The 12359-nt window shown below is 37.8% G+C and overlaps 3 protein-coding genes across 4 annotated transcripts; 1 reads left to right on the forward strand and 2 right to left on the reverse strand.

Moving 5' to 3' along the window:
• Positions 1 to 384: 384 nt before the first annotated feature.
• On the reverse strand, positions 385 to 3028 carry LOC6580571 (procathepsin L). Of its 2 annotated transcripts, none has more exons than XM_015164314.3 (4): positions 2943 to 3028; positions 1565 to 1759; positions 1292 to 1500; positions 385 to 1189 (listed from the first exon to the last, which is right to left on the reverse strand). In XM_015164314.3, the coding sequence occupies exons 2-4, from the start codon at positions 1751 to 1753 to the stop codon at positions 487 to 489; spliced, it is 1101 nt and encodes a 366-aa protein (XP_015019800.1). In that variant the 5' UTR covers positions 1754 to 1759; positions 2943 to 3028; the 3' UTR covers positions 385 to 486. The 2 variants fall into 2 exon arrangements, with proteins under 2 accessions (XP_015019800.1, XP_002006400.2); XM_002006364.3 differs by lacking the exon at positions 2943 to 3028 and adding an exon at positions 1948 to 1989.
• Positions 3029 to 4286: 1258 nt separating this feature from the next.
• On the reverse strand, positions 4287 to 4685 carry LOC6580572. Its single transcript, XM_002006365.4, has 2 exons — positions 4590 to 4685; positions 4287 to 4519 (listed from the first exon to the last, which is right to left on the reverse strand). The coding sequence occupies exons 1-2, from the start codon at positions 4683 to 4685 to the stop codon at positions 4376 to 4378; spliced, it is 240 nt and encodes a 79-aa protein (XP_002006401.3). The 3' UTR covers positions 4287 to 4375.
• A 386-nt stretch (positions 4686 to 5071) lies between these two features.
• Positions 5072 to 7356, forward strand: LOC6580573 (protein 5NUC-like). The gene is made up of 6 exons (XM_032730110.2): positions 5072 to 5386; positions 5441 to 5576; positions 5644 to 5900; positions 5955 to 6231; positions 6350 to 6650; positions 6704 to 7356. The coding sequence occupies exons 1-6, from the start codon at positions 5181 to 5183 to the stop codon at positions 7270 to 7272; spliced, it is 1746 nt and encodes a 581-aa protein (XP_032586001.2). The 5' UTR covers positions 5072 to 5180; the 3' UTR covers positions 7273 to 7356.
• Positions 7357 to 12359: the final 5003 nt, after the last annotated feature.

Consider the following 12359-nt stretch of genomic DNA (forward strand, 5'->3'; position numbering starts at 1 on the left):
ATGAACTTGAACCAGTTCACTTAATGGAGCCACTACTGCTCTTCGCCGAAAAATTTGAGCAGTGTTTTCTTCACGCTTGACTGAATATACATATATTATTTAACACATTCAAGAGCTAAGAATACAGCTGATATTTAGCTTAATTAATGAAAAAATTTATATAACTACATATTTCATGCTAGCACAAATTGAGGTGGCAAGCTCATCTCTTGAAGCCGTCAGTCTTTCTATACTGCAGCCCTGGAGTCTCCAATGTGATGATTGGCGGTAAGTTTAAAAACGCAACCAAAACGTGGAGATATTTAAAATTGATGATTTAAATTGAAGCATGACTTATATTGATATGAAATTGTTTCCCTCATTCAAATTAAAAATTCGAACAAATTTATTAAGTCTTAAAGCAATGAAAATTTATTTGTGCGTCATTTTCTAAATTCCAATCTTCCAATACATTGGCATATATTTCGCTAAATAGATATTTCGGCATTAAACAATGGGATAGCTGCACTCGGTGGCAATTCCGCAGAAGTTCTTGCCACGTGGCAAGCGGAAGTAGCCGTCTTCTCCCCAGATCTTGTCCCACGAGTTCTTGACAATCCAAAAGTCCTGTCCATTTTCAGAGCCGTAGCCAACGACCAGTACGGAGTGATTCACCTCGCCATTGTTGCATTCCTCATCCGCGTAAATGCCTCTCTTGTACAGCAGCAAACTCTCCAGGCCATACACCGAACAAGCCAATGGGCCCTGAGTTGCAATCACCGTTTTCATGGCTTGTTCGTCCTTGGGTGGGATGACTGCAAATCCGGTGATTTGTGCACCCGACAAGCTGCTTGTGTACTTGCACGTATCCTTCTTATCCACGTAGGGATATTTGCTGCCAACGGCAATGCCATCCTGTTCTTTTACAAAGTTGAAAGCATACTCCTGGTAGCCTCCGTCGCAGCCATCTAGACCCAGATCCCTTGGTCCACAATCGACCAGGTTTTGCTCCGACAGATTTGGCAGTTTACCCGTTTTCCGGAACACATGGCCCTCGATAGCGCCCGTGGCGGCAAACGACCAGCAGGAGCCACAGTCGCCCTGAAATTTGACGGGCGTAACACCGCCCTTCTCACGCCAATCAAAGGAGTCAGGCAGCTTTTCTTTGGCGGCCAGGTTGGGTGCCAGGCGATGCATCTTGGCATTTTGCCTGCAATTCAGGGGAGAAGAAGAAGACATCACAGTTGAGCACATAATTAGTTTTTGCTATTATATGTCAAGAGAGTTGACTTTGATTAGTTTGCTCACTTACTCGCCGGACGATGACTTCCTTAAGCCAGTCAACTGCTTGAGGAACTCAGCCTTCGTTAGATCAGCAAATGCATTCACAGCCAGCTCATAGGTCTTAGCTCCTCCCTTGAAGGCCGCATTGGTGGCATCAACCAAGTTCTTTCGTGCACCAAAGATGCGCTCTCTCAACTGGCGATCAGCTGCCGAGGCATAGGTTTTGCCAGATTGCGCCTGTGGAATACATATTTCATGTTGTTTATCCTCAATTCATTTTGCTTCGCTCAAAAGTACTTACCAAAAAATCACCAAAATTTTTTACATCTGTGAGTGCAGGTGGTGAAGGCAATGTGCTAACAAGCTGTGAGACCTTTTGATGCAGTTGGTTGGCAGCATTTCCCAGATTAGCACCAAAGTGTCCACCAAAGCCGCCGAACTGAGCAGAGGCTAAGGCCACGAACAGGGTGAAAATAAGCAACTGTCTCATTATGATCTGTAAGCATGAGAGAAACATTTAAATAGTTTCCATGTATGATTATTTTTGGTCAACTCAGTTAGAGTGAGTTTAAATCTAGAAGTTGTCTATGCCCAAAGAAAGCGTTGGGAGATTGACTCTGAGATATTATCTAAGTTTTTAGAAAACTAATTAATTTATTATTATTATTTAATAGTATTTAGAACTTCGCATTGAGAATTGTTGCCAGGCATCGTCAAATGCATTTTATAAGCTTTTAATTTTCATCAGCTCATTAGCCGGCTTCAGGTTTGTCTTTATGAAACAAAATTAAACGTAAATCTTCATTAATGTATATTTATTATTATTGCAGTTGCTTAATAATTTTCACTTGAGCGATGATTAGACAATACTGTAAAACCGGAAAACCTTGCACCTCATCAGATCGAGGAGATTACAATTTAAAAAAAAAAAAAAAATTCAATCATTTTATTGACATGCTGTGGCTGAGCTGGCTATGGAGTTCAGTTAAGTCAGATATTACGTAATTAATTGGTTTACACAAATCACATTTCAAATCACTTTGTTTCTTAATCACATTTGATTAACACACGTCAACATTATTTAGTAGCCAAGCGTTTGATTATATACAATTCTGAAGGTTTTTATTGTACTTAATCCGAATCTGACAATTTTACAAAATCAATTTTTAAAATTCGGAAATAGTAAAACACGTCTTAATTTATTATAATATAAACAAAAGTTTCTTTTTAATGTAACTTTAATCAATTAGTTTTAGGATATTTTATATATTTGTAAACATTTCTTATTAATTTATTTTACACCACCGTCTCTGTCATTCTTTTTTCAAGTTTCTTCAACGAGCAATAACTTGTTGATAAATTAAACTTTTGTATAATTTGAAAAAATTTTTTGGAATAAAAAGGCACAGCTTTAAAATAAAGTTTTTTGTTATTATTTTTACAAATAATTTAAACCATATGTTGAAGGACCAAAAAATTCGAATATCGTATTTGCTGGCACTATTTCGATCAAATTGCCTTTATAGGGATATTTTAGAACTTCTAGAACTTCACTTTGATGCCTAATCACACTTAAGAAATTTTGTCATTTAAATATTTATTTTATACACTATATACACTTTTATAAATGAATAATTAATTATCAGCTATATAAGCGCTTCTCTAGTATTAGAAATAACCTTTCTGTGCGGTTCCGTCAATAACAATGCGAGAAACAGATGTTAGGCGTTGCGCTTATAAAGCGGCGAGCGTTCATCGTTGTTTGATTCTGCGTTTTCATGCAAATTTAATTAGAAATGTTTAATACGAAAATTTATAGGCTAGTCGCCCCTCGTCTCGAGCTATATGTGTGTTTGCATATGTAAGTCACAAACAATATCGTACAAAAACTGGATGCTTTTACAGTTTCGAGTTGCCGCGACGCTTATAATATAAAGTGTCGACTGGTTTTTGGGATTTATTGTCACTAATTAGCGACATGCATAATAGCAACAAATGTATGACATATATAAAGATATACATATATATCTGTATATATACATATTTTGTGTACCTTCTTCCAAGAAAACGGAACACGTTATTTTTTTGGGTAAACAAATTTGATAGGGAATACAAGATTTTTAATTTTCACGGGGACTCCCTGAACTAGATATGTTTATTTGTTATGGAAGATGCAACACATCTATGATTGATGAAACTATTACTTTTGTCATACATACATACATATACTTTAAGCAGTATACGGATGTCTTTTTCCTATTTGAACTTCTTCTTCTCATCTAGGCCATTAACAATTATGTTGCAGATATCATATTTAATCAGTTAATTAGTTTTTGCTATTATATGTCAAAGGCCTTGATTTCTATTCGTTCGCTCACTTACTCGTCGAACCACGACTTCCTTATGGCATTCCAGTGCTTAAAGAATTCAGCATTCGTTAGATCAGCTTAAGCTCTTAAATTATACCATTAGAGTTGAGTTATAGAATAGGACATCAGAGAGGACACTCCCCCTCTATTTTTAGTTTCAAATTACTATAGTTATGTAATGTTTTATGTTTCACTATTTGCACCATTCCATATATTTTACTAAATTTTATTGGTGATATGTTTGTTTTAATTTTAAAAATATAAATTGTTCGTATACTCTGACATATTTAGGGCATATAAAATAATTCTCTTGTGACACATTTAAATGACGCTCAAACTACTCATTGCTGATTCTATGTCGCGGTGAACCCAGCAGCCTTATCTTATCTTGATAAACATGTTTTCCTGTGATTCAATATTTTATTTTATTTGGGTGTTCAGTTTAAATGTTAATTGGAGTCTTGCATATCTTAAAAAAAATATATATATATATATATAATATATATATTTGGATATTCCCTTTATTGTGTTGTTGTTGTATAAAAAGCCGATTAAAATTGTTAAGAATTAAATTACGTAATGCATAATGTGTGCCGTAAGATTTTTTTATTATGATTTGTTTGGGTAATTTATAAATGAAATGTAATTAATATATAATTTTATAATAACAATATAAATCATTTTTTAGTATGTCATTTAGACTAAATAATATAATATAATTACTTTATAATGCTACAGATAATTCAATTCTTTTTTAAGGGACGCGGACGCGATGTGAGCATTGGTTCCTGTGGCGTTTCCCTAATGGGCGTTGCCTCTGGCAGGAATATAATGGGTAGACTGAGGTCCACAGGTGGAGCTGCCCAATTGTCAGTCTTGGCGAATCGCTGTAAGTGTTTAAGAGAGTTATAAACCGTTACCTAGGCTCAACTACAATTGGGTGCTGTTGTTTCTTACCCCACTGGGCGCATAAATTGAACCGTGTTCGACCTGAGGACGAGCTGAAGCAAAAGCCAGGATGAGAGCAACCAAAACTACAACGATGACCTTCATATTGTTGAGGATATGTTGCTAAAGATCCTTATATAGGAAATGTTCTCACGATTCGAATGCTGTGATTGCAATGAATCTGCATTGCGGATTCTGTTTATATACATACACCTTTCCCTTTGGGAAACGGATGCAAAAACACAAATTGCATAATATAAAATGTTTATTTTAATTTTTTTGTTTTTGTTTTTGTTTAACGAATTACTTGCAAAGCTTCCGTTGTATGATTCACATGGCATTTATAATGGAATTGCTTTCTGCCTTCATTCATTATTCACTTTCAATTGAAATTCTTTCACAAGTCGGAACAAAGTATTATTAGTATGTCAAATGGAATACCAGTCCTTTAAATAAGAATAGATATTAATTTCTTTATAAACGTATATATATTTGCTAGTCAAATTTCCTAGTTCATAGTTGACTGATCTGTTTCAATCATTTATACAGTAAATAATAATATTATAGAAACAAATGAATTGAAGTTTCAAAGCTGCTTCAATGGCCTTAAAGTGGAACTTTGATTACTGGATATTCATAATATTATTATTGCTCGTCAAACTGAATTTAGGCTTTAAGTTCTCCATAGTACACAACAATGATATACGAGGCAGATATGATTCTATCAAGAGCAAAGTAGAATCATGTCCTAAGGGCGACGATGAGAGGGGTCTGTGTTTTGGGGGCATGGCGAGGATAGCTACAGCGTGAGTCTCTTTTAGGAATTGGAATTCGAATCGAACTATCTTCATTATCTTTAGTGTGGCCAATGCGCGAGCCGAGGGTCCAACGATTTACCTGAATGCTGGCAATACCTTTCAAGGCAGTCCCTGGTACACCTTATATAAAGGAGATCTGGCAGCGGAACTTTTGAATATGCTCGAACCAGATGCTGTGGTAAAAACCTACAAAGACAGCAATTCTTATATTCGTGGTAGACTCACCCATTTCCTGCCTGAAACAGTCTTTTGGCGATCATGAGTTCGATGACAACGTCGATGGGTTAATGCCTTTCTTTAGAAAGGCAAAGTTTCCCATTGTCTGCACCAACATGGATTTCCAGAAGAATCCAATATTACAAAATGTAACAAATTTAGTCAAATCGTTCATCATCACTAAATTCGAAATGAAAATTGGAATCGTGGGCTATATTACACCCAAGACAATGAGAGGTGTGGCAGGGCTTCAAGTTGAGATACACAATGAAATACCAGATATTATGTGTGTCTAAAGTCTAAAGAGTTTGTATAATATTATAATATTTTGTCCCTTTAGTGCCGAGGTGGAAAAACTAACCAGTATGGGTGTTAAGATCATAATTGCCCTCGGAAACTCAGGCTACAAAAAGGATCAAGAAATTGCCGAAAATTGCCTAGGTGTTGACATCGTCGTTGGTGGACACTCGAATACATTTCTATACACTGGCTCACCTCCAGGTGATGAGATCCCAGAGGGCAATTATCCGACTGTGGTGACCAGATCGAATGGCCAACAAGTGCCGGTCGTTCAGGCATATGGATTTAGCAAATATTTGGGCAAACTTGATGTTGAGGTAAGTAAGGAGAACTACTGAAATTGATGGATCTAGGGGCTCTAGCAGTACACAATAGGCGTAAAGCTTATACAAAATGTACGATCTGGCATATATTTATAAAACTAAATTTAAATAGTTTGACAGTGGCGGATATCTGATCAAATATACGGGCGCACCCATACTTTTGGATGATTCGATACAGCACGATGCTAGAGTCGAATCTATGTTGGCCGGAAAGCGAGCTCTAATAGATAGGCTTGATGAAAACATTGTTGGGTCTACAAAGGTGCTGCTCAATGGGGATCCTGCTGTGTGTCGAAAAAGCGAGTGTAATTTTGGCAGCTTCATTGCAGATGCCTTCGTCTACGCACGTGTCATCGAGAACTACGGCGGAGCTTATTGGACAGATGCAGCAATAGCCCTAATTAATGCGGGAGGTAAATGACTCAAATGATGACATATTTCAGCCTTTCAGTAAACTCTGTGGTAGGTATACGCGCGAGCATCGAACCGGGATCAGATGGATCTATATCAGAACTGGATATCGTAAAGGCTTTGCCCTATGGCAATCATGTAGTAGTGAGTCGCATTACAGGCCAAGATCTTCTCAACGCATTAGAGTACTCGGCCACCCTGCGTCACTCTAAAAGAGATGGGGGATTTTTACAGGTCTCTGGTATTCGAATGGTCATCAACTACAATCTACCCAAGGGAATGCGCATCACAAAAATAAAAGTACTCTGCTCTCATTGCCGAATTCCCGAATATCTTCCCTTACAGAAGCAGCGGCACTATTGGGTGATTGTGCCCAGTTTCCTTGTCAACGGAGGCGATGGTTACAAGTACTTCAAGGACGCCACAGATCCGAAAATTGAGGAGCTAGAACTGATAGATAGAGAAATCTTAACCAAGTACTATAAGGAGCATAGAGTTGTTTATCCCATGATTGAAGGTCGCATAAATATTGTTGAGAAAAAGCGTAAATCAAGTGCACCATCGATTCAAAACCAATTCGCCGTAGTTTCCATTACTATAATCACTACGTATTATATTTTTTGAGTTATACATTCAATTAGCTTTCGTAATATACTTGTATGAAATCTGTTTACAGCAGGTCATTAAAATTTAAGACTATAACAATAACTCGAACATGCTTAAAAATCATGTCAGAATGCTATTGTCAAGATATACCCCGAGATATCAATGAAATACCATATAGAGCAACGCGTTCATACGGAGCGGCAGAAAGATAGATCGAGAATCTCATTGTGCAAATCAGAAACATATACGATAGTCTTCTACCCGTTACATACATATATAAAAAAAATACACATATAAGCTAGAGTATCTTGTAATCGAAAGGTTTCTTATCCGCTATTAGCCACATTGTATATAGAGAAACTGCAAGAGACTCTTAATCGCAGTCATTAATTGACAACAATACCTAAAGCTAAGGTCTGAGTAAGTTTGTAATACGATCGTCTTCATTCTTCCACGGTAGATCATTAGCGATCTAATGTGGACTTTCGTCAGCTCAATTTTTTGTTATTTTTGTTAATTACTTAGTGTCGGGTCGTCGTACCGCCAGCTTGTGCATTGACCCTCCACCATTGTACGACGCCCTTGGGTGAAGATGTGTGAAGTTTTTATTTAACTCCCATATGTATGTATCTGTATATATAGAGACCCTCTCTGTAACAAGACACGCACTAATAAACATGGTCCGCTTAATCTGCTCGCACCTAACCTTAGCTACCTCTTCGTCTGCCTGTGATCAACATAGAGCACAAATTTAATCTAAGGTTCTAAACATGTTAATCTTCAAGAGCTTCGCAAAAAATATGAAATATATAAATATAATTATTTAGTAGATTCTGAGTTTGATATCAATTTTCTTAAACATACAAATTTTAAGAAAGTTTCCACTTTGAACTATTACTTAAATTACAGTCGAGGCGCCAAAATTAAGATAAATATCGGATATTACTAAGTCTTATATGAGAGAACGCTTTGCTTTTTCGAATCAAATTAATTTTATTTATTGTATAAATATAAATAAATTTCTAGTAAATAGCAAAATAATGAAAAACAATTTTCAATTATAAATAAGAACTTACATGTAATATTTTACATCCCTAGCTAGGGCGAATGCTTGCATGCAGAAACCTGAGTTGATTTGTCTGTTCCGTGGAGCTGTGAAAATAATAATAATAAATTGTTTTCTTATTAATAAATATATTTTCTTTTTAATAATACACATATATGTTATAGCTCGTAATGCTAGCTGGACAGTAGATTTGTCAAGCAAATACAGAGAAGTTCATTTCTTTTTAATAATTTAAAAATTTTAATAAATCTGTTACCGTTCTAACTAATTCAGTTCAAGTTTTCCGCCGTTTGAATTAAGCTTGCAGCCTCTTGGTCAACTTGCTCCAATGTGCATTCGCGTGTGCTCGTTGAGCTTAAGATCTGGTGCGCCCCCCAATCCTTGCGCTCGCCCTTGACTCTAGCTGCCAGTAGCTACCGGCGTGTTTTGCAGCTACTGCTGCTGTTGTTGTTCTTGTTCTTGCTGCTGCTAAAGTCGTGAGAAACACACATACAGACATGCATGCACTTGAGAGGCAGAGGTAAAGACAGCAAATGACTCGGTCGTAGGCGACACACAAAACACTATCTGCTGGCTCGGGCTTTGGCTTTGGCTTTGACTTTGACTTTGATTTTGAGTTTGGCTTTGACTTTGGCCTAGGGCTTATAGCCCCGGTGACTGGGAAGTCTTCTGCTTCTTCTTCTTGTTCTTCTGTAATTATAGCGAGCAGCTCATACTTAAACTCTGTCTCGCCACTTGATGTCAGCTGTGCTTTGGATTCTTAGTTTTCGGCTCTCCCCGGGGTCTTTGGCTGGGCGTCGGTCAAGTGCAGAATCGGGCATTTTGCACGGCACTTTAGCTTTCAGCTATCAGTCATTCAGTCATTCCATCATTCAGTTAGTCATGGCTAACAACAATAACAACAACAGCAGAAAAAGGTTCTTGAACTCACCCGCACCCGCACCCGTACCCGCACCCGCACCCGCATTTCTATTCGCTTTCATAGTCACACTGAATGTCTGCTTAAATGCCGAGATGTTGGCAGTGGCATTTCAATTTCGCAAATAGACTCGCCACTAACTAAGTGTGCGTGTGTTTATGTGTGGGTGTGGGGTGTGTGTGTGTGTGATGACCGTAGTCGTGGAAAATAGACCTAAGACCATCTGTTAGGCTAACACTTGGTAAGAACATAGCCAGCTCGTAAGCTACTTCCCCTCTTGCGTTCTCCAATTTAAACGGTAAATGTGCTTATAAAAGAGAACTTCCGTCTTTGAATTACATTGCTGATTTCCTGCACTCTGTATTCTAATACCCATATTAGTGGCATTAACTGGCATTCACGCTGCTCTACATCAAATTGAGCCGAGGAACTGTAGGGCACGTGAGTGTCCCCACGGAAGATCATGTTCAGTTGATAAGTAGGTTGGGGGTTGAGTATGTGGAATAACAGTTGAAGCAACAAATTAGTTGAAAATAATCTTCATTCAGCGCGATTTTCGTGTTTTGACTCTGCTTTGTTATTTTGTTGCCAGTTGGCTATTGCCTTTTGAGTTTTGCCAGTTGGTCGTGATTTTTTTGCCGCAGTTCGCCAGAAACGTTGAATTGGCTTCACCTTTTGACATGGAATTCGAAATGACGTGAATCACACAAAGAGGAACTCAAAACTCCGCTGCTTTTGTTGTTGTTGTTGCTGTTATTGTTGTTGTTGTTGTCGTTGGTCTTTCGTGGACATCATTGGCATGGGCCAAATTTGCCTCGTCCTCATTCTATTGATTGCCAAGCTAGCCAGCTAGCTAGCTCTCTGCTCAGCCATAGGCCATTAGGCATCAGGCATTCGACCAAGAATCGGGAATCGGGCATCGGGCATTGGGCATGCCAAGTGCTCATGTCTCTTTGACTGGCTTTTGTGATCGAAATTATTTACCGTTGATATGGTTATGGTTAAAGCTGCTAACAGCTTGCTCCGATATCAAGAAGCGAACCACAGACGAGTAATCTCCTTAAAATATAATACCCTAGCATAAGCATATAACAACTTTGTCACGATTCGTGTAACGCATGAGTGGGCGCATTTCTCAATTCCTGCAGCGTGTTCTAAACATGTTTTATGGTCATTTATTTATACAGGTATATAAATAAATATATACATATATATTTTTAAACTACGATGTTGAAATAAAAATATGACTTATCGGAATCAAGTATATCATGGAATAATTAATAGAATATTTTCATTGTTACTTTTCTTTATCTTAAAAGTTATCAGTTATCTAATTTTTCTTCGAAATAATTTTAAATTATAATTTGACTTCTTTAATGTAGGCGAGGTTTTTAAAAAATCATATACAGGCCCACGTTATCTAAATGAAATTTCGAACATAACAATATCGATCATTTTAAGCATTTCCCATAATGATGGAAGATATGTTTTTCGTGGTTTCCTATTTTATCCGTGAGTATGCCTTATAAAGTAACCAACTATCTGATTTCTATTTAAAGTTAGCTCAGTTTCCTGATGATTTGATATTCAAAATATGTATTAATATATAAAGTTATTTTTAATTTAACTAGCCGAATAAGCAAATGCCCTACTAGTGTTTGTTAGGTTCGTGGTGTTATATTATTATTGGAGTATATCTTGTATCTGCAGATCAAAAATTGTATATTCAAACCATGATGACCCGCCCTACGTTTTGGCAGGGTATATAAAGTTCATCTTGGGTAATAATTTCGTTAGTTACGCTTAGCCTTTATTGCAAATGCTGATCGCGATTTCGCATATTTTAATAAATTATTTGGAAAAGTCGATGGGACTGCGAAGCATATGAATTTATGTATGAATAAACTGGAGGGCAATTTTCTGGGCTTGGCCATCACGACACGTGGTAAGTGATGCAGGCCAAGAGATGCAAATGCTGATGACCTTCGCATATCAAGGACAACAACAGGCAGCAGCAAAGGATGGCTATAAACGCACACACACGTGTATGTATTTATGTAGATATACCGCTGCCATGAGTTCAAATCAAAAGCAAATGCCAAATGGAATTTCAGCTACGGCTCAGCATCATGAGCTGAATGTCATTATAGAATATTTAATCCTTTGATTTGATGCGGAAAATCTACCTGTATAATATGGTTGATAAGCATTCCCGTCTTCAGTCTCTTCCACTCTCCATTCTCCACTCTCCAATAGGCAACATACCATGACCATGACCATGTCATCATCATCAGAGCTCAAAATGACGCTAAAGTGGATTGCGAGTTGCTTTATACAGGAGCAATGCACGCACCTGAGAAACAGATTCAAATATTTATTTACACTGGTGTGCGCGTTCTAGTGTGTGCATATGTGAGTGTGTGTGGCTGTGTGTGTGTGTGTATGGGTAGGGGCAAAAATAAACCGAAGCTACGACGCTCTGTTGCGCGTCTGCGCGTGTTGCCAAAGTCCGTTTGCAAAGTCGAGGATTTTCTACCAAAAGGCGAATTAAATTCCTCAATCTTGTGCCAAGTTTATTTTTAGACCAAACAGCCGCAGAGCACCGAACAAGTCGCTGCGAAAACTAGCAATGAAATAAAGCAAAGAAAAGGGATACAACAAGAACAACAACAACACAGTAGATGAAGAAGAAGCACAACAGCAGCAGCAAAGGTGCAGACGAAGACGAAGGTGAAAAGAAGAAGAAGAAGACGATCCAACAAAGTAAGCACACAAATGGTGAAGATCAGAAGATCAACTAGACGCAGCAGCAGCATCATCAGCAGAAGCAGCGACAGCAACAGCAACAGCAGCAGCAGCAGCACTAAAAGAAGCAAGGGAGCAACAGCAACATGTATGGATGGATATGGCTAAATGCTGTTAAGACGAAGGCCATCCAAATAGTTACCTTTAGACGCCAAAGTTCTTGATCCAGCAGCAGAGCTGTGTCGTTAGGTTCAATTAAACAGATCATTCAAATGAACTACTAAACGACACACATCAAACGTTAACTTAACAACTCCCTCCGCACACGTCAGTTCATTTGGTATCCCATATGAATTGCGAACTAGTACGTCAAAT

This window comes from Drosophila mojavensis, unplaced genomic scaffold (assembly GCF_018153725.1).
Source record: "Drosophila mojavensis isolate 15081-1352.22 unplaced genomic scaffold, ASM1815372v1 contig_81, whole genome shotgun sequence".
NCBI classification, from domain to species: Eukaryota; Metazoa; Arthropoda; class Insecta; order Diptera; family Drosophilidae; genus Drosophila; species Drosophila mojavensis.

What these genes read in the sequence shown, in the direction of transcription:
- LOC6580571 (XM_002006364.3), bottom strand. Translation starts at nt 1,986, where the DNA reads ATGCATTTGACGATGCCTGGCAACAATTCTCAATGCGAA. An exon ending in GCAACAATTCTCAATGCGAA is followed by an intron (nt 1,760 to 1,947) that starts GTTCTAAATACT and finishes TCATGCTTACAG; the next exon opens with ATCATAATGAGACAGTTGCT. An exon ending in AGGAAGTCATCGTCCGGCGA is followed by an intron (nt 1,190 to 1,291) that starts GTAAGTGAGCAA and finishes CCTGAATTGCAG; the next exon opens with GCAAAATGCCAAGATGCATC.
- LOC6580572 (XM_002006365.4), bottom strand. Translation starts at nt 4,685, where the DNA reads ATGAAGGTCATCGTTGTAGTTTTGGTTGCTCTCATCCTGGCTTTTGCT. An exon ending in CAATTTATGCGCCCAGTGGG is followed by an intron (nt 4,520 to 4,589) that starts GTAAGAAACAAC and finishes AAACACTTACAG; the next exon opens with CGATTCGCCAAGACTGACAA.
- LOC6580573 (XM_032730110.2), top strand. Translation starts at nt 5,181, where the DNA reads ATGGCCTTAAAGTGGAACTTTGATTACTGGATATTCATAATATTATTA. An exon ending in AATGAAATACCAGATATTAT is followed by an intron (nt 5,901 to 5,954) that starts GTGTGTCTAAAG and finishes TTGTCCCTTTAG; the next exon opens with TGCCGAGGTGGAAAAACTAA. An exon ending in TGGGCAAACTTGATGTTGAG is followed by an intron (nt 6,232 to 6,349) that starts GTAAGTAAGGAG and finishes AAATTTAAATAG; the next exon opens with TTTGACAGTGGCGGATATCT.